This window comes from Pelodiscus sinensis, chromosome 25 (genome assembly GCF_049634645.1).
Source record: "Pelodiscus sinensis isolate JC-2024 chromosome 25, ASM4963464v1, whole genome shotgun sequence".
In the NCBI taxonomy this organism is placed as follows: Eukaryota; Metazoa; Chordata; order Testudines; family Trionychidae; genus Pelodiscus; species Pelodiscus sinensis.
In genome coordinates, this window is record NC_134735.1 from 2,311,643 (window position 1) to 2,337,930 (window position 26,288).

The window sequence follows — 26,288 nt, forward strand, 5'->3', positions numbered from 1 at the left end:
CGTGACCCCTGGCTGAGAAGGAGAAAGACCCTCCCTGCATTTTCCTCACACATCAGCGCCTAGGAGGGCCCAGGCTAGTAGAGTTTGTGCACACCAGCCCTGTGGGTGGAGGGGTGCTGGAGTGCCAGTGAGGGGAGTTGGGGAGCTGGAGACTGTGAGGGGTTGTGTGGGGTAGGACCTGGGGGCTGTGAGGGGTGGAAGTTGGGGGGCAGTGAGGGGCTGTGGGCTATAAGGGGAGTTGGGGGCAGGAGGTGTGAAGAGAGGGGAATTGGGGGGGCTGTGAGGAGGCAGTTGGGCTGTGGGGGGGTTGTGAGGCAGCGGGTTGGGGGCTGTGAAGGGAGTTGGTGGATAGTGGGGCAGGCTGGGGGCTGTGAGGGGAGGGGAGGAGAGTTGGGGGCAGTGGGGTGAGCTGTGAGGGGAGTTGGGGATGTGAGGGGAAAGGAGTTGGGGGGCAGGCTGGGGGCAGTGAGGGGAGTTGGGGTGTGAGGGGAGTTGGGGGTGGGTTGGGGTGTGAGGGGAGGAGGGTTGGGGGCGGGGCGGGCTGTGAGGGGAGTTGGGGGCGGGTTGGGCTGTGAGGGGAGGGGGGTTGGGGGCGGGGCGGGGCGGGCTGTGAGGGGAGGGGGGTTGGGGGCGGGGCCGGCGGGGGCGGGGCGGACGCGGCCCGCGACACGTCCCCGCGGCGGGCGGGCGGGGCGCGCGGCGCCATGAAGGAACGCCAGTACCGGCAGATCCCCCCGGGCGCCCCCGCCGCGCCCCCGGGCCCGCGCGCCCCGGAGCCGCCGGCCCGCGCCCCGCGCCGCAAGTGGGAGGCGTTCCCGGGCCGCAACCGCTTCTGCTGCGGCGGCCGCCTCATGCTGGCCCGGCACAGCGGCGTGTTCGCCCTCACGCTGGGGCTCATCCTGGCCACCAGCGGCCTCTTCTTCGCCTTCGAGTGAGTGCGGCCCCCCCGCGGCCCCCCCGCCCGAGTACCCCCCCGACAGCCCCCCCACCGGTGGGCCCCCCGCCCGAGTACCCCCCCGACAGCCCCCCCACCTGTGGGCCCCCCCGCCCGAGTACCCCCCCGACAGCCCCCCCACCTGTGGGCCCCCCCGCCCGAGTACCCCCCCGACAGCCCCCCCCACCTGTGGGCCCCCCTCCCGAGTACCCCCTCGACAGCCCCCCCACCTGTGGGCCCCCCTCCCGAGTACCCCCTCGACAGCCCCCCCACCTGTGGGCCCCCCTCCCGAGTACCCCCTCGACAGCCCCCCCACCTGTGGGCCCCCCTCCCGAGTACCCCCTCGACAGCCCCCCCACCTGTGGGCCCCCCTCCCGAGTACCCCCTCGACAGCCCCCCCACCTGTGGGCCCCCCTCCCGAGTACCCCCTCGACAGCCCCCCCACCTGTGGGCCCCCCCGCCCGAGTACCCCCTCGACAGCCCCCCCACCTGTGGGCCCCCCCGCCCGAGTACCCCCCCGACAGCCCCCCCACCTGTGGGCCCCCCTCCCGAGTACCCCCCCGACAGCCCCCCCCACCTGTGGGCCCCCCTCCCGAGTACCCCCCCGACAGCCCACCCACCTGTGGGCCCCCCTCCCGAGTACCCCCTCGACAGCCCCCCCACCTGTGGGCCCCCCCGCCCGAGTACCCCCCCGACAGCCCCCCCCACCTGTGGGCCCCCCTCCCGAGTACCCCCCCGACAGCCCCCCCCACCTGTGGGCCCCCCTCCCGAGTACCCCCCCGACAGCCCACCCACCTGTGGGCCCCCCTCCCGAGTACCCCCCCGACAGCCCCCCCCACCTGTGGGCCCCCCGCCCGAGTACCCCCTCGACAGCCCCCCCCACCTGTGGGCCCCCCGCCCGAGTACCCCCTCGACAGCCCCCCCCACCTGTGGGCCCCCCGCCCGAGTACCCCTTCGACAGGCCCCCCCACCTGTGGGCCCCCCGCCTGAGTACCCCTTCGACAGCCCCCCCCACCTGTGGGCCCCCCGCCCGAGTACCCCTTCGACAGCCTCCCCCACCTGTGAGCTCCCCGCCCAAGTACCCCCCCCCGAAAGCCCCTCCACCTGTGGGCCCACCGCCCGAATACTTCCCCCCCCCCTCGCCTGTGTGCCCCGGCCCATTGCCCCGTGACCCTCCCCCTGCTCTTCTCCTCCCCCCCCCCGGCTTTGCCGCTACCCCGTAACCCGCACCCCACCCCCTGGCCCACTGCAACCCTGTTGGGATCCGGTCTCCTCCCCCTCCCCCGTCTGGCCCTCTAAACAATCCCCCCCCCCCACTCTCGGAGCCTTGAACACCCCCCCCCCCCCCGGAACCCAGCCCCCTTGTGCTGTGTCCTGACAACCTGACCCCTGCAGGTGACCCAGGTGATTCTCCCTCCCCCTGATCTTGGCCCCACCTGTGCCCCAGCCACTCCATCACTCCCCCACCCAGGGACCCTGGCTCTCCTGCCTGCAAACCACCCCCTACCAGGGTGGTGTCCCCCCCCCCCCCCCCCCCATTGCACCCTGCCTGAGCAGGGCAAGCTCTATCTACATCAGGAGTTCTCCCCCTCTCCTCCTCTAATAACTCTGCCTGGGTACTAGGATCCCGAACACACTTCTACAGCTCCATTTCCCCCATTAGCCTTTGTCTGTGCACTAGCCCTCTCATTGTTTCCCCATCTTTCCAGTTTCTGGGGAGAGGACCCTTTCATCCCACTTATTCCCTTTGTCTGAGGAAGGGGAACTCGGGTGTTCCCAGTGCCCGTGTCCCTGCGTCCCTTCCTGTCTGGGGCAGGAGAGCTTTATTACAATTGGAATTGTGATCCCATTTAAATAGGCTTTGTTTTAAATAATATACCTTTAAAATTAAATTAAAAATTGTTATGGCCTAAATTTATCATAACCTATTTAAATAACTTATGAGTTAAATTTAAAAATTAAATAGAATATGTCTCCTGCCAACTTTTAAAGAAATTCTACCAGTTCATTAGTGTAAGTTGCTGTGTAAGCATCCGGAACCATGTTTACATCAGCAGTAGCTTCTTCTGCAGGTGAAGAGAGAGAATGTTTTTATCACTTTGGTTTATTCAGCTAGTTCAGTTCAATGATTAGTTCATTCACTGTTGTAAAACCGAGAGTTGACAAAGCAGAAAAACTTGTTTTCCTCTTCTCTCAGTAAAAAACTGGTTATGAGAGCATTCTAACATTTTGAAGAACATGATGACTAGAAATGATCAGTTAAATTTACTATGGATATTTCCTTTGTTTAATAAATGAATTTTGGATGCAAAATGTGTTTGGATACTTTTTTGTTATGTATCCTTCACATTTAAGGTAGTTTTATTTCATACAAAAATTAAATGCTGGTTTTGTTTGTTTTAAATTGAATTTCTGTTCAGACAGAAATAGATGCAAATAATATGTTTAGAAAAAAGTAGCCACCACTTAGCAAATAATAAATGGGGTAAAACCTGGCTCTTAAGTGTTCCTATTACAAAATGGTGTGCAATAGAATAAAAATTAAGACTCTGATTACATGACTGTGATTACATGTAAGTTACACATTTATTTGGGCATTTATTTAGTTGGTAGCTGTACTGAGTGTGTTCTCCTGGTTAGTAAATAGAAGCAACAAATTTGGCATAAAGGTTATATTTAGTTGTAAATCAACATGTTTTAAAGGTTGCTAATCAATGAGACTTAACCATCCTGTAGGAAAATATTTTTAAAGTATAATTTAAATGATTGATGCTCATTTAAACCAAGGTTTTCTGCTTGCTGGTTTAAATCATGATTAAAATTAGAGATCTAAATTAAAGCTATATAAATCAATCCACCCTACTTCAGAGGCTGTTCGGTTTGTCCCTGAAGGAGAAAGCACAGTGCTGCACTTGTGGAATAGGTCCTAGGCTAGTGGTGTTTTGTTCTGGTGCTTGTCTTGTTCTGGACAGTTGAGCTGGGAAGTTGAAACAAAAGTTCTCTTAATCCCTTTGAACTGTCTCATAGTATAGTGAGGCTGATTCTTGTCCATGGACACCAAAAGTTGGACAGCTTATGTGTTGGGGTTGGAGTCTGAGTGATGATAAGGCTTCTAATAATAACATCCCTTTGCAGAGTGAGGAGTGGAACTGGGATTCCAGCACTGGGTGATGAGAACAGCTGCATGCTTTGGAAGTCTTTAACAGACTTGCTGTTGATGAACCTGCACTCTCATTGTCCTCACATGGGGACAAACTTGGGCCTTTAGTCTCCAGGATGTGTGGTCGGTCGCTAATGGTGTCTCCCTGTTCAGCAGCAGCAATCCACCTGCATGCCTGGAAACACGTCATCTGTTCAGACGTGCACTGTCTCCTGTTATTGCAGCGTCTGGTACAGAAATTATCCCTTTTCAAACACCTGGTGCAGCACCAAGGACACATGTCATCTGTGCATAGCAAATCTGAATTGAATCAGGGCCAGTTTTCCCTTCAGCTTCACCCGCTGAGCCAAATGGAATCACGATAGTGCTGAATTTGACCCATTATCTGTATAGAAAGGTGCTTAAAAGGCTCCCATGTTAACTCCTTCAGCCCTGGCACCTGACGGATGTCACTTTCTCAGACAGTGACTTGACTTCCCGACATCTCTCTGATTGTTGAGATCTCCAGAGTATAATGGGGATACATAAGAGCTGGGTTTTACCCCCTACCTCACACTAGGAATGTAATGGTGTAGTCGATTAATGGACAAGCAAAAACTTATAGGTTAATGCTATTGCCTACATGCATTCTCTCCCTCCTCCCCCGCCAGTAAATTTTTTTTAGCAGGCTGGCCAGCAGCCCAACTCATCCCCAGCTTGCACTGGGTCCTGGACCTATCCCTGTTGTGGCTCTGCATTTAAAGTGTGTTAGGAGCCAGGTGGGCAGGCTGCCCAGCTCCGTTCTGGTGGCTTGTGCCGGGTCTGGGAGCTCAGACACCTCCCCCCAGGACAGCTGTCTGGGAGCAATAGAATAGTCAACTAACCGATAAGAATTCACGAGGTTAATTGACTATTCAATTAACAAGTATTTAACATCCCTACCTCACACCCTAACCCTGTTGCCTTCCATTCCAGAGGTGGCTGTATGTCAGCGGTGCTGTGAGTATATGGTTTGTAAAGTATTGGGGGTTCCTTCTATTAAAAAGCACCCTAGAACTGTTCTGTGCCCCCCCCCCCCCCCCGAGTCTGCAGGCATCAGTAGGGTACATATAGGAGCCAGGCGATGTACAGAACTAGAAAGAGTGGTGGTTGTATGGCGGCGGTTACAGTCTAACAAGTAATTCAGAGTTTGCGATGTTTTTCATATGGACACTCTCACTCTGGAACTTTGGTCCCATCTTCATTCTAAAATTTGTTGCGTTGTCCAGAGCTCCTTGATGCTACACCTATTCAAATACGCAGTCGTCAGAAGAGCAGCCGATAGAGGAGCTTGTGAGTGAATGTAGGGAAGGTAAAAAGTTTGTTTCTCTATTTACAGCTGTCCCTTCCTTGCCAGTCACCTGACCCTGGCCATTCCCATCATCGGGGGTGTCCTGTTCTTCTTTGTCATCAGCTGTCTGCTGCAGACGAGCTTTAGAGACCCGGGTATCCTGCCCAGAGCCACCCCCAGTGAGGCTGCTGACCTGGAGAAACGGATCGGTGAGCCTTTATCTTGTGCATTTACTGTAATTTGTGTGTGCATGTTTTAGACAAAGCTAATTCTTTAAGATGGAGGTCCCTCTCTTGGGTCTTGGCACCTTAGCGATAGACGGGGAAGGTTTTTGTGGGAGATGAGGCAAATGGTGTTTGGAGTAGAGTCTGACCTGTCTGGTGCTTTCAGGCTGAGCCCCAAAACTGAATATCTTCAGAGATGTACAGTTTTAGAGAGGTAGCAGTGTTAGTCTGTTTCAGCAAAAACAAGGAGTTCAGTGGCACTTTAAAGCCCAGCACGTTTATTAGAGTATAAGCTTTCGTGAGCTACAGCTCACACTCTCAGGTGCCAGAAAGAAAAAGAAAAAAAGTTACAGAAATGGCTGACACACCCACCTCTGTGTCCTTTTTTGCTGCTGTTGTTGTCTTTTCAGAGATGTAGAATTAGAAAAAAAATTATTCTATTTAAAACTGCGATTCCCAAATGCTTTTGGTCACCTGTACCAATTTGCCAGATTACATCTGTCCCAAACACTGTAGTCCGCTCTGTATCCTCTTCCTGCCCTGGAGTTCAGCTCGCTACTTGCTTCCTAATTATGGATGTAAAATCCCATTTAATTGGTTAAACATTATGTCCAACTGGTTAACCACTTAAATGGGGGAGGGTGGGACTGTTCTGGGCTGGAGCAGCCCTCACCAGTTACCATGCACATCCCCATTTCCCATGCGGAGAGTTTGTAGCAGATTTCAATGTGCACAGCTACAAGGAAGTGGCCCAGCACAAAGATTAATTGAGAGAGACACCTTGGTTTAGCATTATGGGAAACCTTCAGTTTAGAGGGACTGCATACTATGCTCTTACATACTGTGCTATTACTCACATCCTAGACTGTGGTGTAGAGAGAGCAGGTGAAGAGAGAGGGGTTCTAGTTCAGATAACAGTTGTTGAAGTACAGGGCTGGGACTGGCAAAATCCTGAGTTCTAGTCCTGGTTAGGAAACTTGCTTTCTGTGCCTTTGAGGAAATCAATTCACTGCTGCTTCACTTTCACTTTCTCCATCTGTAAAATGGGTATGATACCAACCTCCCTTCTTCTCAGGGTTTCAGTGAGGATTAATTAGATACCATTTGTGAAGCTGTTTGAACACAAAGCATTCTGTGTAAGTGCTAAGAATTTGTGCTTATTCCTTTAAATGGCAGGATATATGATAGCACAGATGTTTTCACCTTGGCTGGTAGGCCTAATCTTAGCATGTGTTGAGTAAGCTCTTCAAGCACTGCTTATGTTCTGATAGAAAATCTGGACAGGAGCAGAAAGAAACCAAGCCCTTGTTTTGTTTTTGACTGTGATAGTTACATTTGTTTTTGATGACTAGAACTGGGTACTGAAACCAAGTTCTGGACAATGCTGCAGGCCACATCCAGAGCCTCTGAGACCAGTTCCACTGGCTTTTGTGTCTGACATCTTTGGGGGCAGGGGAAAAACTCTCATGTGGGCCTATTGGAAAAGCCTATCATGTGAAGAAAATGGGGTGAGTGTGTTAGTGCAGAGAACATCCCCATGTGTTACCCAAGTGCAAAGCATCTTGCTGAGACACTTGACAGCTTTTGTGTATTTCGGAGCAGACTGATTAAACCACAAGAAATCTCTGCTCCTGTTAAGATGCAGACAATGGGGACTGACACCAGATTATTTTGCCTAAAAAGGCATTTAGACCCCGCTTCTCTGCTAGTTCCCAAAGGCTGGGTGTCTCATTCAGTTAATTAGAATGCACTTGTAAAATAGTGCTGGGTAGGCCCAGTTGTGACTGCGGACGCTTGAGCAGAGGGGAGCTGTTCTATACAGACTGTTCCTGTTTACATAGTGCTGGTAAATAAAATCCGTGTACTTGTACATATCTGTAGGCTGTGGTTTTCAAAGCAACCTGAGGGTATGTCTACACTGGCTCCCTAGTTCGAGCTAGGAATGCAAATGTAGCCGACCGAAATTGCTAATGAAGTGTGGGATTTAAATATCCCATGCTTCATTAGCATAATCTCACCCACGCATTATTCCACTCAACACCTGATTCGAACCAGGAAGTGTGCTCTGGGACGCGTTAGTTTGAATCAAACCCCTTGGTTCAAACTAACGTTACTCCTCATTTTTGAATAACGTGTGGGCGAGATTATGCTAATGAAGCGCAGGATATTTAAATCCCGCGCTTCATTAGCAATTTCGGTCGGCTACATTTGCACCCCTAGCTTGAACTAGGGAGCGAGTGTAGACATACCCTGAGAGAGTGTGTCCACTTTCTGTTGATTTTCAGTGGGAATTTGGTACTTAATTCTTTAGGTTTATTTAATAATCTCAGCCTTAGTATCACTGAAGCACGTCCTTTCTAAGTCCAGTGCTAACAAACTCTACTCATCACTCTCTCACCCAGCTGCTCTTGTTACCTACCCACTCTCTGATTCCCCATTTGTCTGGCCCTTTTTTATGAACTCAGGAATAGGTGGCTTATTCCAGAAACAGATTTGCAGACTAGATACTGAGCTCCCAGGCCAAGTGACGTGATGCCTTCTTATTGTGTTGCCAAACGAAGAGCTAACATAGATGGGTCAGGGAGCCCATCGTGTAGTCCTAATGCAATTTAGTAATGAATTTGAAACAGTCGTTCTAGCTGCACCCAGCAGAATCTTCCTCTCGATTGGAAGGGACTTAAAATCTGTGGAGAGAGCTTGTGTTTACACTTGGCATTTATCCCCCAGATTGTTAATTAGGGAATTAGTATTTCTGGGGGCTACTAGCCACTGGCCTTGTAGGACTCTTGGATTCATAGCTCATCACAGCTCTTGTAAGAGGTGTTTGTCTGTTTTGATGGCTATGTGACAGTAAGTTTGTGTGTTCGGACAACATGGCCTGCTTCTAGAACAAATGCTCTAGCAAAACTACTAAGAGGCTTCTGGAGTGTGTCACTATTGGAAATCATTATAGGGGAAAAAAAGGTCTGTCTAAACCCAGATAACCATGTTGTGGGAGGTCTTTAAACTAGCTAGCTGTTGGTTCACTTTGTTTCAAAATCCCTACAGCCCACCGCAGGGGCTACCTGCCCTGTCAGCCATTGCTTGTAAGAGAAAATGAATGGGCTGCATTAACATGCCTGAGTCTGTCAAACCAAGTTTTTGAAGCCTTCATAAAAGCATGAGGTGCCCTCTGTGTTGTGATATCAAAGGGCTTATTTTTTTAGAAAAGTGACATGCATGAATGTTTAGAGCTGTCCTTCCCACCACTGTGTCCACCCAGCTCAGCACCCTCTGGCTACATGCACAAATAAGTCTTCAAGATGTGGCCTTGTCAGAGGGAATACATTCCTCCTCGAGGCCCCATGCTCCTGAGCCCCAAGATTCCCCTAGCTGCTGGAGCCCCGAGCAGCCCATGTCTCTCTCTCCCCTGTCCCCCACCTGGCCAGCTGGCTGACTCAGCCCAGCCCCTGGTTTCAGGCCAACCTAGTCCAGATCAATGGCGTGAGCTGAGCTCCTGCCAGCTTTAGGGGATGGGGAGCCAGGGCAGGGTCTCCCATGACTGTGCTCCCAAAGGCTACTGCTCCTTACCTGTAGCTGTGCTGCGGGTGCACAGACCAGTTGAAAGCACATCGTATGTGTTAACATCTTGTTACTTCCTTTGGTTGAGAGCTGTTGGAGAGGAGCTTGGCTTCCTTCCTCTGTGCTCTAGAGACGAGTTAGTGTGAGTGGCTGTTCTCGTGCTGACTGTGTACATGGTGCCTCCAATTTTCCAAGCCTTTCCATCCCTTTCGGTAGCCCTGCGAGGCGGATCAGTGTCATCCCTGTGGGACACAGATTAGGTTAACACTCTGAGCAATGGCCAGAGCTAAGATTAAAGCCCTGGAAGTCCTGGCTCCCCATCTTGAGCTCAGTCCCCTAAGCCAGTGGTTTTCAAATGACGGGTCGTGACCCAGGACTAGGTGGGGGAATGTCAGGCCCTGGGTCTCTTTGCTGCACGGGGGTTTCAGGTGAGCAGTGGAGGGCTAAGGCAGCTCCCTGCCCGTCCTGCACCACAGACTGCGCTGTGCCCCAGAAGCAGCCAACAACAGGCTTTGGTCCTAAGTGGGGGGTGGGGGGCTCCTCGCACTGCCCTACCCCGAGCACTAGCTCCGCACTCCCAATGACTAGGAACTGGCTGCTTCTGGGGCGTAGCATGTTCTGCGGTGCCAGGAGAGGCAGGAAGTTGCCTTAGCACACCCCTGCTGCACCGCTGCCTGGGAGCCACTCCAGGTAAGCCCCTCCTGCCCCAGCCCTGATCCTCCGCGAGCCAGAGCCCCTTCCCATACCCCAAACTCTCACTCTCAGCCCCACCCCGGAGCCCATGCTCCAGTCACATCGTATTGGGTCGTGGCATCAATGATTTCCTCCAACTGAATCATGAGGGAAAAAAGTTTGCAAATGGCTCTAGGTCACGCTGCATCTCCGGCTTTCAGCACGATCCTACCACTCCGAGCTCTGTCACCCAAGAGGAGCACGGCCTCTGTGGCTGGGCCTATGTGAGCCGGACTCCCTGCTTCACTCTCACTCCACAGATAGCATGGGCACGTCCACCTACCGCCCGCCCGCCCGAACCATGGAAGTGGTTATAAACAAATATGTGGTAAAACTGAAGTACTGTTACACCTGCAAAATGTTCCGGCCCCCCAGGACCTCTCACTGCAGTGTCTGCGACAACTGTGTAGGTAAGTCCCAGGGGCTCGGGCGCAGGTGACATCTCCATAGATAAATGTGGTCCCAGTTTGAGTTCTTAAGGAAAACCTTTCCGCCTCACCATACAGGGCCCTTCTGTCTTGGCCCTTCTGCCCCGTGTGCTAGATGGGAGGGGGAGCTGGAGGCTAAATGACGGAGTGAACAAAAGGGTCGAGGAGATCCAAACTTGCAGGTGTGAGAGGGACTGGCATGCAGCAGGGCAGTAAGGTTCACACTTAGGCCAGTGTCTCTGGAAGAGCCGTTTAAGAGGCTGTCAGTCGGGCAGACAGATGTGCAGGATTGTAGGTGAATGGTAGGTCCACTCGGCGTCCTCTTGTTACTTCATTAATTGTCAGGCTCTCTGAGTACAGCCTTCCCTCCCAGTCCACATATGGCATTAGCAGTTGTGGATGCTGAACAGCCTGGGACTGATGAGATCACTGACCTCAGAAGTGCCACAAAAGATCACGGTCACCTGTCTAAAGAGGATGGCTCAGACAGGGAGTTTGAGGAGCTACTGAGCAGCTTTCAAGGATGAGGCATGACAGCTGTGGGAGTCGCTCGGTAGCATGGGGTGCAGCCTCACCCAGTTTTGTCAGGCCTGAGCTGTACTTAACCTCCGGGATGCTTCAGCTTTTCATAGCTAGCAAGCTGCCTTTTGGACCAAAGCCTCGGTGTAAGATTAAGCAGTGCTGTTCTGCTAGAGTTGCAGTTTTGTGGGTGAGACCTCAGTGGCAGGGCTTGTCAGCTTGTGGTTACAAAAGATGGCTTGGTACTTGTGTGTGTTTTCCCAAGAGTAGGAGTGTTAATCCATGTTGGCAACATTTCAGCATTTGGGTAATTTCATTCTACAGCCCTGTGGTTTTAACTGGGTAGGTTACTCTTCACGTCCTGCGTTAAACTCTTTGGTAAAGTTACCATGAGCCGTGAAAGAGTTGATATGTTCTACCTCCGAGGTGGCTGCATTTCCCTGGTGGTTAAAGTTTTGCCTGTAGTGCTACTCTTGTTGTCTGCCCACTTGAAATCTAGTGAGTCAGAAGTATTTTCAGGTATAGGGCATCTGCCCTGGGTTGCTTTTGTGGCTTTAAAATCAAATTTTCCTAACTTTAAAATGCTTTTTCTATCCACATGGGGAGGGAAAACTGATCAATGCAGGGGCAATGAGTCCCCACAGTTCTGTCACATGTACAGAGTGAAGGAAGAGACATGCATTCCCTCTGGCTACGTCTAGACTGGCATGATTTTCCAGAAATGCTTTTAACGGAAACATTTTCTGTTAAAAGCATTTTCGGAAAAGAGCGTCTAGATTGGCAAGGACGCTTTTCCGCAAAAAGTGCTTTTGCGGAAAAGCGTCCGTGCTAATCTAGATGCGCTTTTCCGCAAAAAAGCCCCGATCGCCATTTTTGCGATCGGGGCTTTTTTGCGGAAAACAAATCTGAGCTGTCTACACTGGCCCTTTTGCGCAAAACTTTTGCGCAAAAGGAATTTTGCCTGAACGGGAGCAGCATAGTATTTCCGCAAGAAACACTGATTTCTTACAGTAGGAAGTCAGTGCTTTTGCAGAAATTCACGCGGCCAGTGTAGACAGCTGGCAAGTTTTTCTGGAAAAGCGGCTGATTTTCCGGAAAAACTGGCCAGTCTAGACACAGCCTCTTTGTAATGCCTTTCAGTTTTAGTAATTGTTGGTATTAGGATCAACTAGTCTTCCCTTTAAGCTGCGGGGGCAGCACAGCTTCACAGGTGACTAATCAGGCCTGCCCAGTCAGTCAGCTCCACTCTGACTGGGCGGGGCTGATCAATCACCTGTGAAGCTGTGCGGTTTAGAGGGAACCCTGCGAGCAGCCACAGGTAGTGAGGACAGTATTTGGGTGAAAGTGATTTTAAGGCTGGTGTCCTTTGAAAGGTAAAGAAGGGCACATGTACCGATTGCGAAGTACAGTCTACGTTTAGTGAGGCTGTCCTATTGGTCAGTTTCTGGACTGAAATCTTAGGCTGGCAGGGTGGGACGAAGGGCTGGCTTGCAGTCCCAGGGGTCCCTGCGGCTCTGCAGCATTCACCCCAGGGGTGGGGGGTGGGGAGCAAGACGTTCTAATGCCCTTTCCTTGCTGCCTGGTTTCAGAGCGGTTTGATCACCACTGCCCGTGGGTGGGCAACTGTGTGGGGAAGCGCAACTATCGCTACTTCTACGCCTTCATCCTCTCCCTCTCCTTCCTGACGGCCTTCATCTTCGCTTGTGTCATCACCCATCTCACGCTGCGTAAGTACTGCAGGCGGTAGGAGGAACCCCTGCCTCACCCTCCTGGCTGGGCGAACTTGGGCACCTGGGTTAGCACGTGGGGAAGCAGCTTCTAAGTTTGCATATGACTCGGGGACAGATCAGGAGATTCAGGGCTTTGCACTGCTCAGTCGTCTGAATGAAGCAGCTTGAGAGCTGCAGGAGGGAACTGTAACTCCGCGTGCAGCGGCAGTCAGAAAGCAAATAGAAGGTTGAGAATCATTGAAAAAGGGATAGAGATTAAGACCAAGAATATCTTATTGCCTCTATATAAAACCATGGTACGACCGCATCGTGAATACTGTGTACAGATGTGGTCGCCTCATCTAAAAAAATATATATTGGCATTGCAAAAGGTTCAGAAAAGGGTAACAAAAATGCTTTGGAACGGGTCCCATATAAAGAGAGATTAAAAAGACTTGGACTTTTCAGCTTAGAGGAGACTAAGGGAGGATATGATAGAGATCTGTCAAATCATGACTGGGGTGGAAAAAGTGAATAAGGAGAAGTTATACCCACAATATAAGAACTAGGGGTCACCAAGTGAAATTAATAGGCAGCAAGTTTAAAACAAACAAAAGGAAGTTTTTTTTCATGCAGCACACCGTCAACCTGTGGAACTCCTTGCCAGAGGATGTGGTGAAGGCTAGAACTTTAACAGGGTTCAAAAAAGAGCTAGATAGATTCATGGAGGTTAGGTCCATCAATGGCTATTTGCCAGGATGGGTAGGAATGGTGTCCCTAGCCTCTGTCTGACAGGAGAGGGATCAGTGATGATTACCTGTTGTGCCCTCCCTATTGGACATCTGGCATTGGCCACTGTGAGCAGACAGGACACTGGGCTAGATGGACCATTGGTCTGACCCAGTCTGGCCATTCTGATGTTCTTACATTCTAACTCTGAGAGCTTTGGCGAGAGGGTTACCGCCTGCCAGTAGCAAGTAGGGTACAGCCTGTGTCAGGGCTGCAGCGGGCTGGTGGTGTCTGGGCACACTGCCTTTATGCTTAGGAATGGCTCTGGTAGAAGACAGCTTGGGCTTTCAGCCCCTGAGCCTCTCCGAGCGCTCGCTGCGAGCCACGGGTTTTTTTTGTTTTTGTTTTTTAAAGAGCTAGACGGGGGCAGATCCATGTGGCCTTCTGGGCTGCGTGAAGCCAGACAAATTGGCTGGCGATGTAAATGTGCCTTCTTGAGCAGAGCATCTTGTCCTGTTTGCTTTGCAGGCTCTCAGGGAAATGGATTCCTCACCACTTTGAAGGCAACACCAGCGAGATATCCTTTTAGAGCCTGCTTCTTCCCATCCACTCCCCTCCCTGTGCGTTGACGCAGCTGGATCCCTGCAGGGGATAGGAGGAGAAACACCACAGCTGTAGCTCTCTGGAAGGGGTTCTGGCTTACAACATACAATAAGCCCCTTTTCTCTGATTATCTCCGTGTGCTTTAGAAGCCCTAATGCACATGGTCTCCTCCCCCACGGGCAGAGACGGGCAGATGTCTCTGCATTCCCGTGCGGAGGTACAGATCCTGTAGCCCAGCTGGTGAGACAATCTCTTTCCAGTTGCCAGACCAGACCCCTGTGCTCGGGGATGACAGACAAGGGTTAGAGGCAAGCTTGCTTTCCGACGCGTGGGAGAGGACAGCGAAAAGGGGAGGGATGTCTCTGCATTAGGCAGAGTGAGTTCTCCCTTGATGGAAACTCGAAGAATAGCCTGGGAGGTGTAAAGGAAGTCACATGCTTGCTTTGTCAGCTGGAATGCCTCCTCCTTGCTCGCGAGGGCATGGCCCCTTTCCCTAATGGAAGGGATAAGGAGGAGAGACTATTTCCTTGCTAGAAGTCTGTCAGCCTCTCTAAAGCAAGGGAACCGTGCTGAGGCCTTCATGACCCTCCCTAAGTTCCTGGCCTTGTCCCCCCGCCCTCCCGAGTCCTCACAGTTGCTGTGAATGTCTCCAGTGACTAACTGCTCCGTTACTGGGCTGAGGCCGTGTGTCTGTGTGTGTCTGTGTGTGTCTGTGTGTGTGTATATATATATATATATATATATATATTCCTTGACTCTTTCCACTGTGCTGGAGCTGGTGATATGTTTTTTCTCAGTCTGGTCTATTTTGGGCCTCTCAGGTTTTCACACTTACCTAGTCGCCTCCAACCTGACGACAAATGAAGACGTAAGTACCCGCGCCGATCTCCTTCCATAGAACAGGACCGGGAAAGCGTAAACCCCACCTCTGAGCGTGAAGCCCATTCCTTTCCAAGCAATGAAGACCTCCGCCCCAGATCTGTTGCTGCCTCTGCAGCAGTGTCCAAGGCGTTCTGAGCGGCCCTACGTGTTTGGGGTACTTTATCACAGAGAAGATAAAGATGGCACCTTTGGGCTGCCCCTCTCCCTCTACTTGGAGTAGCCCAGCAAAGCATGACTGCTCACACAGGCAGAACGCGGGGGTTGCAAAAGTGAGAACAGCGTGTGGTGGTTGGCTGGATGAAGACTAGGGCAATTGGTCATGTTCTAACATGCTAGCTCATGCACTTGAACCTTTGCGCTGCCCCTAAGATGGACCGTGAGCCGCTAACACATTTGTAAACTGGACTTGCCTTGAGTATGGTAGATGCAAAGTCCTGTTTCAAATCCTGTTAGTTCAGACACGGATGCTTACCATGTGTTGACACATGACGTTTCCCAGTATCTGGCTCACCAACTGACCAGTCGACGGGGAGGAGGCTCAGTGGGTGGGTGGGTGTTACTTGGTTCAATTCTTTCTCTTGCCACAAACTTCCTGTGTGAATGGGGCAAGTCCCGTAGTTTCTCGCTCTGCCTTGAATCCTCCTCTTTGAAAGGGAGTTGGTTCAGAGGGGTTTTATAAAGATAAATGTGCATGAAAGATTGTGACCTGCCCAGATACTAGTGTAATGGGGGTGAGAAGTGCCCGGGTAGCATAGCTGGCTTTGTCTGGCTGCTTAAAGGGACTTGACAGTTACACTATCTGAAGGATTTAGACCCCTTGTTACAAGAGACAGTTGCTGTCCCAGAGAGAATGGTTCCCCTGCTCTTCTACTCAGTGGGTGTAACAGCACTTTGGGGCAGTTTCCGCTGGGTTTTACAGCTGAGATTCCCACTGAGGTTCATGGGAATTACACCGTGTGACTGAGCCCATGCTATGTAGGCAGTTTCCTTGTTGCTTGAGTGGCCACCTTGTCATGGGGAGAGGAAGTGAAAAAGGGAAGCGGGAGTGTAAACCCACACAAGCTGACCAGGGCTCGGGGGTGGGAGCAGGACCTGGAACGCCATCGGACGCCTACAGCTTCCGTGGCTAGGATTTCAAGGCAACGGTGTTTCCTTGTGCAGGCTCCTCTGGTAGGTTTCTTTACGTTGACAGGGTTGCCTGTGCCCTCCCCTCCCTGCTGTTGGCTTAGCCCCGGGAGCGCACCAAGTGCTTTGCTGAAATGAGCCCTGGCCCTGAAGAGCTCGCTGTCTAAATTTGGCAAACCAGAAATGAGTGAAGTGAAACACGGGGAGCAGGGGGGCGGGTTTCCAACCACCAGGCCAAGTGTGGGGCCTACCACACCATGCGGGAAGTGTGGCACTCTAGTGGGCACGCTTGGAGAAAGCTGTAGGGCACGCTGCTCTAGAGAGGACACAAGCGAGAGGTTGCTTGGTGCGGTGGGAGGGGGGAGCTTTGTGTCTCTGATACTTGCCCTACACTGCCATGGAGAGGAGTGGGAGTTCCGGGAAGTGGGGGCCGTGTTGTGGGGCACTTGGGACATGTCTGTCACTTCAGTCCTGGGCTTCTCAAGCAGTGGGGGGGAGGGGCTGCTGTCCACGGCAGAGCACTGACCATCCATCCCCTCTCACCAGGTTGGTACAGCCGCTCTCCGAGTTACGAACCAACACTTGGTCCGTAACTCGAACTGTTTGTAACTCGGATCCCATAGAGTTACATGGCGACCGCACTGTTTGTAAGCGCGGATCGCCGTTCGTAACTTGGATCTGCATTTACGACCGCTTTGGTCATAAGTGCGGATGGTCATAAGTGGAGGTGGCCGTAAGTCAGGGAGCGGCTGTACTTTCTCATCAGCCTATGTCCTTTCAATTGCAGATCAAAGGGTCATGGTCAAATAAGAGAGGCTCGGAGTTTGCCAATCCCTACAGCCATAAGAGCATCCTTACCAACTGCTGTGCAGTGTTGTGTGGGCCATTCCATCCCAGGTAAGAGCCTCCGATCCTCACTGGGCTCCGGACGTGCGGCAGTGGAGAGAGGAGAGGTTAACGCTGGCCCCCAGGGGCGGCACAGGGCTCTGGTGAGGGGCGTGCTGGGGGACTCCGAGGCTCAGGCCAAGAGGGATTGGCAGGTGCTGACTGTTACTTTTCATCCATTGAACTCTGCTTCATTTAGGGAACTTCAGACTTTTTGGTTTAGGGTGTAAACTGAGTACAACTGGAATTTCCCCTGCTGTGTTAGTAAGAGGGGGAGGGAGCCATTACAGGAGGGCTCAGCAACTAATGGTAAGAGCCAGGGATGTCAACATGTGGTCGACTGCACAGTTAACTGATCATCGTAGTTGACAAGATTAACCAATACGCCTACGTTTCCCCTCCTTCCCCCCTCCCCACTTGCTGCCTCTGCAAGGGGTGGAGAGCAGGAGCTGGTGCTGGGGAGAGCTGGCTTGCTGCCTCTGTGGTGCTGCCTGACTCCTCCTGCACGGCTACCTCTTCCAGAGGCAGCAGCGGGGAGTGGCAGGGGAGGCTGCCACAAAGCAGCCTCTGTTTGCGGTAGGCCTGAACACCCCACGGACAGAGGCTGCTCTGCATCCCGCGCTGCTGTGGGGCAGCAAGCAGCTGGTCTGTGCAGGGAGCAGTGTGGGGTGGCGGGGGGCCAGGAATGCACTAGCTGCCAGCCCTGCTTCCAGGTACCATTGAACTAAGGTTTCATGTGGTTACACAACTATTACATTACCAAATAGCTAACATCCCTAGTCATCACTTGTTATAGAAACCTTAGACTTCTGGCAAGTGGCCAATGCTGTCCCGAGTCGGGCGATTTGGAGGCTCTGTCCTTAAAAGGCCACAGACATTTCCTATTCGCTTTGATCCTGACAAATTCCCTTCCATGCCAGTTATCTGCTGCTGTCGTTAAAGCAGGAATAATCCTAGAATCCTAGCACACTAGAACTGGGAGGGACCTTGAGAGGTCATCAAGTCCAGTCCCCTGCCCTCATGGCAGGACCCAGCACCATCTAGACCATCCCTGATAGATGTCTGTTTAACCTGCTCTTAAATATCTCCAGGGATGGAGATTCCACAGCCTCCCTGGGCAACTGTCAGAGTGATTAAACACTGCCCTCAGTGAAACCAAACATAAATAAACAGAAAGGCAACACTGGGCTGAGTCCTTGGCAGCTCTGCCCCACAGGGCTGTCCTGCCTGAGCTCAGGGAGATGAGAACAGGGGACGGTGCTGGCTGGAGCGAGGCACCGGACTACATCACAGCCCTGCTAGGGGACGTCTCCTCCCTTGCTGCAGTTTAAGCCCCTTGCTTCTTGTCCTATCCTCAGAGGCCAAGGAGAACAATTTTTCTCCCTCCTCCTTGTAACACCCTTTTAGATACTTGAAGAGTGCTATCATGTTTCCTCTCAGTCTTTTCCTTTCCAAACTAAACAAGCCCAATTCCTTCAGTCGGTCATGTTTTCTAGACCTTTAATCATTCTTGTTGTTCTTCTCTGGACCTTCTCCAATTTCTCCACATCTTTCTTGAAATGTGGTGCCCAGAACTTGACACAGTAGTCTAATTGAGAACTAATCAGCGCAGAGTAGAGTGGAAGAATGACTTCTCGTGTCTTGCTCACAACACTCCTGTTAATGCAGCCCAGAATTATGTTTGCTTTTTTTGCAACAGCGTCACACTGTTGGTTCATATTTAGCTTGTGGTCTACTCTGACCTAGATCCATTTCTGCAGTACTCCTTCCTAGACAGTCACTTCCCATTCTGTGTATGTGAAACTGATTGTTCCTTTCTAAATGGAGCACTTTGCATTTGTCCTTATTAAACTGCATCCTATTTACTTCAGACCATTTCTCCAGTTTGTCCAGATCATTTTGAATTATGACCCTATCCTCCAAAGCACTTGCAACCCCTCCCAGCTTGTCATCTGCAAACTTAATAAGTGTACTCTCTATGCCAATATCTAAATTGTTGATGAAGATATTGAACCAGTCCCAAAACAGACCCCTGTGGAACCCCACTTGTTATGCCCTTCCAGCATGACTGTGAACCGTTAATAACTACTCTCTGAGAACGGTTATTCAGCCAGTCATGCACCCACCTTCTGGTAGCCCTATCTAAGTTGTATTTGCCTAGTTTATTGATAAGAAGATCGTGTGAGACTATCCAATGTCTTACTAAAGTTTAGGTATTACCACGTACACCGCATCTCCCTTATCCACAAGACTTGTTATCCTATCAAAGAATAATGCCAAACATCTCTCTGACTTGGCTTCATGTCTGCTGATTTCCTTCTTGTGTTTCACTGAAGGGACAATGAAAATAGACCACTGAGTTCCACTCTCCGCTCTTCCCTGTGTCGCGGAGTCCAGGGGGTAGTGGTGTTTGCTCTTTCATTTCATGAAACGATATTTTTAAAACTGAAATCTGGTTTGTAACTTTCCAAAAGCCCTGTTGGGTCTGTCCTGCCTAACGCCTTCCATCTGCGGAGCTCAGATAGTTGAGCAGGCCTTAGCAGCTATGAATTGGAAAAATAAAACTACCATGGTTTAGTCACAAGAGGGCGCAGTCGGACAGATTTAAAATCCTCTCTTGTGTTGGGCTGTCGGGAGTGTGACCCCTACCCAGGTTTCGTAGCTCTCAGCCAGTTGAATGCTTCAGTGCTTTGAGCCAGTGTTTCTTTTGCTGGAAGGAACCAATTTGAACTTGCTGGGTGCACCCCAGAAATACTAACCCAGTGTAAGTGTAATGAAGTGACACCGGGACAGTCAGGTGTGTTAATCCCTCCCCTCTCCACCTTCTTGTTTTCTAGTTTAATAGACAGAAGAGGATTTATCCAGCCTGAGGCCGGGACCCCGTCCAGTCCCAAGAGTGAAATCCCCTCCTTTGGAGCCAAGACTGACACCAGCATGGTAGGAGACGTCCCCTAGCAGGGCTGTGATGTAGTCCGGTGCCTCGCTCCAGCCAGCACCGTCCCCTGTTCTCATCTCCCTGAGCTCAGGCAGGACAGCCCTGTGGGGCAGAGCTGCCAAGGACTCAGCCCAGCGCTGCCTTTCTGTTTATTTATGTTTGGTTTCACTGTGAGCTGGCTTACCTGGACTTCCACCTGCTACAGCCTGACGCTGAGCAGGACCTCAGCCATCCCTGGGGAGAGGGACTCCAACCACAGCTGGGAAGCAAGAAAGGCTGGTTGGGAAACCCCAACGTCTCAAATCATCCAAGCTTGGAGTGTCCGTTCCAGAGAGCTGCCACATGCCCCGCAGGGATGCACAGAGGGCGCTGCGGGCAGGAAGGTGGACACACATCCCACCTCCTGGGCCGCGTTGGGGATTGGGGCTGGGGGGTGACGAAGGCTGAAAGCCAGGTCTCCCTATAGCGCTTCTGCTCCAGCAGAGCGAGGGGCCGCGTTGTGTGTCTGTGTAAAGCACGGTCCCACCTGGGCATCACTTTCCCAGCCGCACTGGTGCTTTGTAGAATGGAGGCTGGCTGGCTGGGATGGCATTCTCTTTCCCAGGTCCTGGGGACTGCTGCGAGGGTCCAGAGCCCTATGGACAATGAGCGTAGGTAGGCAAGTGGGTGTGCCATCCCGGTTGGTGTTCAGTGCTGGGTCACAGAGGAAGGTGCTGTCCAACCCTTCCTTGGGGTGCAGCCATGTCAGCCGGTAAGCAGCCGCAGAGACCAGGGCACGGCCGAGCGAGCTCCCTGCACTGGCTGTCAGGCATCTTGGGAGATGTTGCCTTTTAGTGGTCACCTGTGGGACGCCCGCCCAGCCCTGGGTGGCTGAGGGGGAGTGGGCTCCATGTGAAAAGCGCGTTCATGGCAGCCTCAGGATGGACGCGGGGGAGAGGCACCATACGCCCACGTTGGGTGGCTCGGGAGCTGGTGTGTGTTAGCCTGCTCCGGGTTTGGATTCCTGGCCAGTAGGAGAGTGAATGGGCTCGCCTGCTGGCTCTCCAGCAATGATTCCTCTGAGTTTTTGCCTGAGGGTGGCTATTCCGGGATGCGCCATCCCTGCTGGTGTGGTTCCTTCCCAGGTGTTCGCTGCTCTGCCGGGGGTTACTCTTGCTGGCGAGCGTGTAGCGGAGAGTTACAGACACATGAGCAATACTTGAAGTGTGGTTATTAAAAGCTGCTGGGTATTTTTGCACAATTTTGTAGATGTTTTTTCTAAGTAATGTTTTTTTATATGTCGGGTTGGATCGCGCGGTACCTACTCCTGGCACCAGATTAGAGGTGTGCAGCGTTTCTTCTGGGCTCGGCCACACGGCATTGCAGTGTGCACCCGCTGCCAAGCCCGTTTGTCCGTCTCACCTGTGCTTTTCTCACTAGTCAGTGCCTCTTGGGGCAGCTTGGCGCAAAGGTATTGCCCTGTGTTTTGCCTCGCCCATTGTGACTGACAGCAAGCTAGCAGAGACTGGCCCGACATAAGGAGGACATGGGTGCTGTGGAGGGGGCTGGCAGCGTCTCCCGCCCCTGTGAGTCAGTCTGCTGAGCCGTGGGACAGTGTTTAAATGCCCCCCGCCCCCCACCCCCCATCCAGTGTGGTGTTCTCACTTTCCATGTGCTTCCTTCCTCCCTGGTTTTTGGCACTTGTGTAGTGTGTCAAATCCCAGCGTTCAAAGAGCAGTGCCGGAGCTGGGCCCCGACCCTCCACCGCCCACGGCCTGGAGCTGTGGCCTGCATTTACATGCTGCTGTGGCTTTAGGTGGGGCTTTAAGAGAAGCCTTCACTGAGAAGAATCTGTGGCGCGCTCAGACCATTCCTTTTTGGAGATTTGAAAATCTTCCATCCCGTCAGTATTCCTCTTGCTTCACGTTTCGGGCTCTGTGCAGAGATCTCGGTGCTCAGGAGGGACGGGGCATGGCGGCGGCTGCTGCTGTCAGTGCGCTGATCTGGCGTAGCCGGGGGTGTGGGGCTGCTGCCTTGTTAAATTGTATGTCGGGCTGGGCTCCCCGTGCTGGTCTGTCCCCTTCCAGCAGGGCGACTGGTCCGGAGCCAGCCCCTGACATTAGTGGAGTAGCCTCCCGCCCACACCAGTGTTAGTGGCCCTGCTGCTGGCTGCTGAGACAAAGAACGGTTGGTCAGCCCTGGGGGTAACCCCTGAAGCTTGGGGGTGAGGCAAGCTCGCTCTGCCGCTGTGCGGCTGCCCGATGGGCACGCAAGGCTGGTGCATGTGTGCCTGGCCACAACAGCCATGGCTGTTTCTGGACAATAACCCCCTAAGGCCCCTCTTCCCTAGAGCATGCGGCATGGCGGTTCCCGTTCCCCTTGTTCAGATAGCCGGCGTTCCTAACACAACAGCACGGGCTCGCCCTGGCCCCGGCGCAGAATTTCGTTGCCTGTGTAGGGGTAGGACTAGCAGATGCTGTGGGGAGGGCCAGGAAAGCTGCACCCGAAGAGGCTGCAGCTTTTAGTGGGAAGGGCAGGAAAACTGAGCTGCCTCCTACAGGAGTCCTGGGTGGGGACTTACACTTCTGTTCGAACCTGTTTCTCTTGTTACTTGCTGTAATAAAGTTCTGTTTTAAAGAGTTAACTGTTTGGGGGTTTGTGTTTCCTTTTCTGGGTTCGGAGGCATGTCCCTCAGCTTCTGCAGTGGGGTGAGTAATGGGTGTCTGTCCGTCCAGTGAAGGTCAGATGGCTTCTTCCAGCGGCAAGGCTTGCCTGACCTCTGCGATCCTCCCAGCAGGAGCAGGCGGGAAGGTATGCACAGCTGCCAGCCCCGCAGCATGGCCTGCCCCTCTGGTTTCTCAGGCTTGCAGCTGCTGAGATGTGACAGGTCAAACTGCATCTTCCTTCAGAGGCCTTCGGTTAAGCCCCCTTCTCCTGCCCCGCTCGCTGTCAAGCCCAGTCCAGTGCCGTCCCAGAATCTGAGCATGGCCTAACGCAGGGCTCCCTCTCCAGCCCAGCCTGACCATCCCTCCCGAGCATAATCTCTGGTGTCTTCCCCAGGAGGATGCCTGCCAAGACTTTGCCATTTCCTGCACAGCCTGATGGGATCTAACTCCCCCTCTCTGGATGTTAGCCCTGCTTTCTGAGGGCTAGCTGGTAAGAGAGCATGTTCGTCTCCTCTCCCCAGGCCATGGCCCGACTCCTTCTCACTGCATGATTTGCTCTGTCCACGGAGCCCTAGCTGCCCCAGTGGGTGCGGAGTGTGTGCCAGGTGCCCTGAGGGGGCCCGGCGGGAGTAGGGGCATTTACCCCCAGCCTTGCAGCGGGTTCGCGTAAGCTTTCGTTGCAGACTGGGCGCAGGCAGAGCGGGGTGCGCTCGGCTGAGAGCTGCCGGGCGTTGCTTTTGCTTCGTGCCGATTGTTAGCAGAGCGTGAGAGCAGTGTGGATCCGGCTGAGTCTGGAGGGCCCTGGGATGCCCATGCTGATGGGTTACGGCAGTCGGGTTTTAAGCTGCGATGGGTGACTGAAAGAGGAGGAATTGCAGTGGTAGTGTTTAGCCGCTGCCAGGGTCCACGGAGAAACCCTGCGGCTGTAGGCAAGGTGTGACCACAGGGCTGGGTGCCCAGAACGGATTGGTAATCCTGACGCACCTTGTGACTAAGCCACCTCCCCCTTCTGTGCCTCCGTCACCTGGAACGCCTCCTTGGCGCGCCCGAGGCGCAGGCGAGTCCAGTGCCAAGTGCTTTGAGGAGAACGGAGCGTTGCCTCGGCGCTGTTACTCAGCGACAAGGGCTGGGGATTCAGCGGGAGCAGCCTGGCTTCCCTAACTGCCCATCTTGCTCCTTCCACGCCCCATGGTGTCTGCCAGAAGGGGAGCGCTGATCATGCCCAGCTGCCAGGAAGCACGATGGAGCCTCCAGTGTCTATTCCCCTCTTCCCAGCACAGCCCATAGAACAGCTGGTGTTTGACACGGGAAGTCGGCTACCCCTGCAGCCTGCTTACAGCGGGGTCGCTGTCTGCAGCAAGGGAGTCAGGCCTAGCAGCTTTGGAGTAAACGGGTAGTGACACTATGGTGGGTGCATGTGAGCTGCTCCATTATCACCGTGGGATGCTGGCCCCTGCCGCCTCTTCCTCTCCCTGCTGAGTGCCCCCTCCCGCATGCTGCCTGAGAGCGTTGGTCCGGAATAACTCGCTTACCTGGCATGTTTGGAGGGGTCTGAGCGGCCCGCCCTCGTCTGGCGTGGGCATTACCAGCACTCGGCTGCTTCCGCTAACGCAGGACTGGCGCTGCTCTGACCCCAGCCTGTTCTGGTATTTCCTGTGGCTGGCATGGAAGCTCCCCTCTTGCTCTGGCTCCTGTTACCTGACTCACTCTGGTATTTCTTGTACTAACCCCTCTCTCTTTCTCCCCCTCTTGCCTTTCCTTTCCCTGCACGGACTGGGCGAAATCCAGTATGTTCAGGGGACTAAAGAGCTCTGGAGGACGGTTGCCCTTGGCCTCCTGGAGCATCCCCAGGGGAGCCAAGAGAACATGGAAAACACCTGAAACAGCCATTACCACCACCTGTGCCTCCCCACGTCAGGGCTCTGCCCCCACCCCACAGTTCCCTCTTCTCCCCCCCCCCCATCGCAAGAGGGGGGGACTGCTGCTGTGTCCATGGAAAAGCCTTTCCAAGCCCACAGGTGGAGCTGCCGTGTGCTGTTGCCTTGTGGGTTTGAAGCATAAAGCCATAAATACGCCCGTTCCGAGCACAATAACTGGAGTTTCTGCCATCTCCGGCTGCTGGAAAGAGACTCGTGCAACTGAGCAAAGGCCGTTGCGGGCTCCTTGGGACTAGCCTTACTCGGCAGTGGGACAGTGGCCCCCCTCAAGAGACTGACGTAATTGAGTGAGATGAGCGGGGAGGTGAGACTTCCCCAGGCTCAGTATGGTGTGTTCACGGCTGGAATCAGAGGATTGCGAAGCAGCATTTCTACCAGAACCGGCCAGTACGCCGCCCCTCCCCCTCAGCCGTGAGCTGCTTGCGCCATGCGTGTGCAGGCAGAGGGGGCACCTGTCAGCGACCTAGGTAGTGTGTGAAGATGTTCTGCAGTTGAGTCTTAGCCCCTTCCTGGGTGTCCTAAGTGCAGTAGCCGTGTCAGTAGCAGCTTTTGCAGTCCCCGCATAGACTCTGCTGCCTCCCAAGGACTGAGCAGAAGAACTAGGCACAGGCTGGGCGGGTGTGAAATCCATTTACGCCTTGTACTTTTGTAACAAAATAAAGTTTCTCCTATTTACTGTACATGGGCATCTGGCTCTTGTTTCCCCAGCGCCCAAGGAGGGACGTCTCCCGGCTGCCCTGCATGTGCGCGCTCTCTGGAGAGGGTGGAGCGAATGAAGGTGGAGCGCTAGATGTGGCGTGTGTCTGTCTGACCTTCTGTGTTAACCATACGGGGCGGAAAGCCAGGAACGTCCTCACCCTAAAGCCAGCTTGGCACTGCTGGGGGCCCCGGAAGGTGGGGGTGAAACATGGCTTGGTCCCAAGAACGGGAGGCATCAAAGGTCTGCTGAACTGTCGCCATGTTTCCTGATTGGAGCCTGCCCAGATGCAAACCTCGTCCGTGCAGACCTGTTGGCTTTTTCTGCCCAACTGAGGCGGGGGCTCTGGCTCTTGCAGGGAAGGATGGGCTGGTTCAAACGAGCTCGGGGGTGGGGGGGCTGTGTCCTGCATACGCTTGCAGGCTAGTCCAGGGCTCTTGGAAATGGCCTTCTCCACAGCACTAGTCCCGTGTGGGAGCTGCTGCAGGGAGCACACGAGGGGAGGAGGAGACAGCCCTGCGGGTGGTGATCTGTGCCCCTCCCACGGGACTAGCTAAACTATCGAACCTCCCTTGTTCAGAGCTAGTTTAATAGATTCACGTCTTTCAGTCGGACTGAGTGCGCAGCTCCAGGGGCCGCCTTTCTCTCAGGTGCCCCGCAGGAAGGCAGCCGGCCACCGCAGCATGAGGATGCAAGGGGCAGTCCGGGGCGAGCTGGCCCCGGAGGAGCGCAGCAGGGCTGAGCACCACGCTGGACGTTGCGCTTCAAACGTTTACAGCCGGCAGGCCCCGGGAGGGGAACTGCAGGCTGCCGAGCCTAGTGCTGAACTTGTACTTCAGACGGCACCATGTCCCCAGGGTCCTTTCCCACGTGAGTCAGGCCGAAGAGACGGCCGGCTTCGTGCTCCCACAGTTTGGCAAACAGGCTTGGGGTTCGCACTAAGCGCAGTCCCTGGACAGGCTGCCGGCCCTAGTGTGTAATGCTGGGACACGTGTGTGCTCTGGCCCAGCCCAGGTCATGTAGTTCGCTTGGCCGTAGCTGCCGCTGCCTTTGGAGAAGGTTCACGTGGTGCTGCCCTCCACAGGGGCCTGTGCACTTCCACTGCAGCCCCCAGCCCCTCGTGGCTTGGCCACAGCTGTGCGGCGTACGCCCCAGGCAGATCAGGGCTTTTTAATCTGGGTCACCAACTGAGAGCAAGCAGAGATTCAGAGCGTGGCCAGGCTCTAGCTTTCCCTGCTGCAGACCTGCGCTGCCTTCCGCTCCCGGGGACAGAC

General features: G+C 53.5%; 1 protein-coding gene across 4 annotated transcripts; it reads left to right on the forward strand.

The window, feature by feature from the left end:
• The first annotated feature begins 643 nt into the window (after positions 1 to 643).
• On the forward strand, positions 644 to 24,307 carry ZDHHC18 (zDHHC palmitoyltransferase 18). 4 transcript variants are annotated; one of them, XR_012897651.1, is made up of 10 exons: positions 644 to 931; positions 5,452 to 5,612; positions 10,181 to 10,330; positions 12,457 to 12,594; positions 13,834 to 13,882; positions 14,674 to 14,776; positions 16,703 to 16,812; positions 19,638 to 19,737; positions 22,775 to 22,870; positions 24,169 to 24,307. XR_012897651.1 is itself a non-coding variant. In XM_075909051.1 (9 exons), exons 1-9 carry the CDS (start codon positions 705 to 707, stop codon positions 22,814 to 22,816), a joined length of 1,080 nt encoding a protein of 359 aa, XP_075765166.1. In that variant the 5' UTR covers positions 644 to 704; the 3' UTR covers positions 22,817 to 24,154. The 4 variants fall into 4 exon arrangements, 2 of the variants coding, with proteins under 2 accessions (XP_075765166.1, XP_075765167.1); XM_075909051.1 differs by lacking the exon at positions 24,169 to 24,307 and having other exon boundaries at positions 22,775 to 24,154; XR_012897652.1 differs by lacking the exon at positions 24,169 to 24,307 and having other exon boundaries at positions 645 to 931; positions 19,638 to 22,525; positions 22,775 to 24,150.
• The last annotated feature ends 1,981 nt before the right edge of the window (positions 24,308 to 26,288 follow it).

Bases quoted from the DNA above. Each gene is read 5' to 3' on its own strand.
- ZDHHC18 (XM_075909051.1), top strand. From the start codon at position 705: ATGAAGGAACGCCAGTACCGGCAGATCCCCCCGGGCGCCCCCGCCGCG. The intron at 5,613-10,180 runs GTGAGCCTTTAT...CTCACTCCACAG, and splicing joins TGACCTGGAGAAACGGATCG to ATAGCATGGGCACGTCCACC. The intron at 12,595-13,833 runs GTAAGTACTGCA...TTTGCTTTGCAG, and splicing joins CATCACCCATCTCACGCTGC to GCTCTCAGGGAAATGGATTC.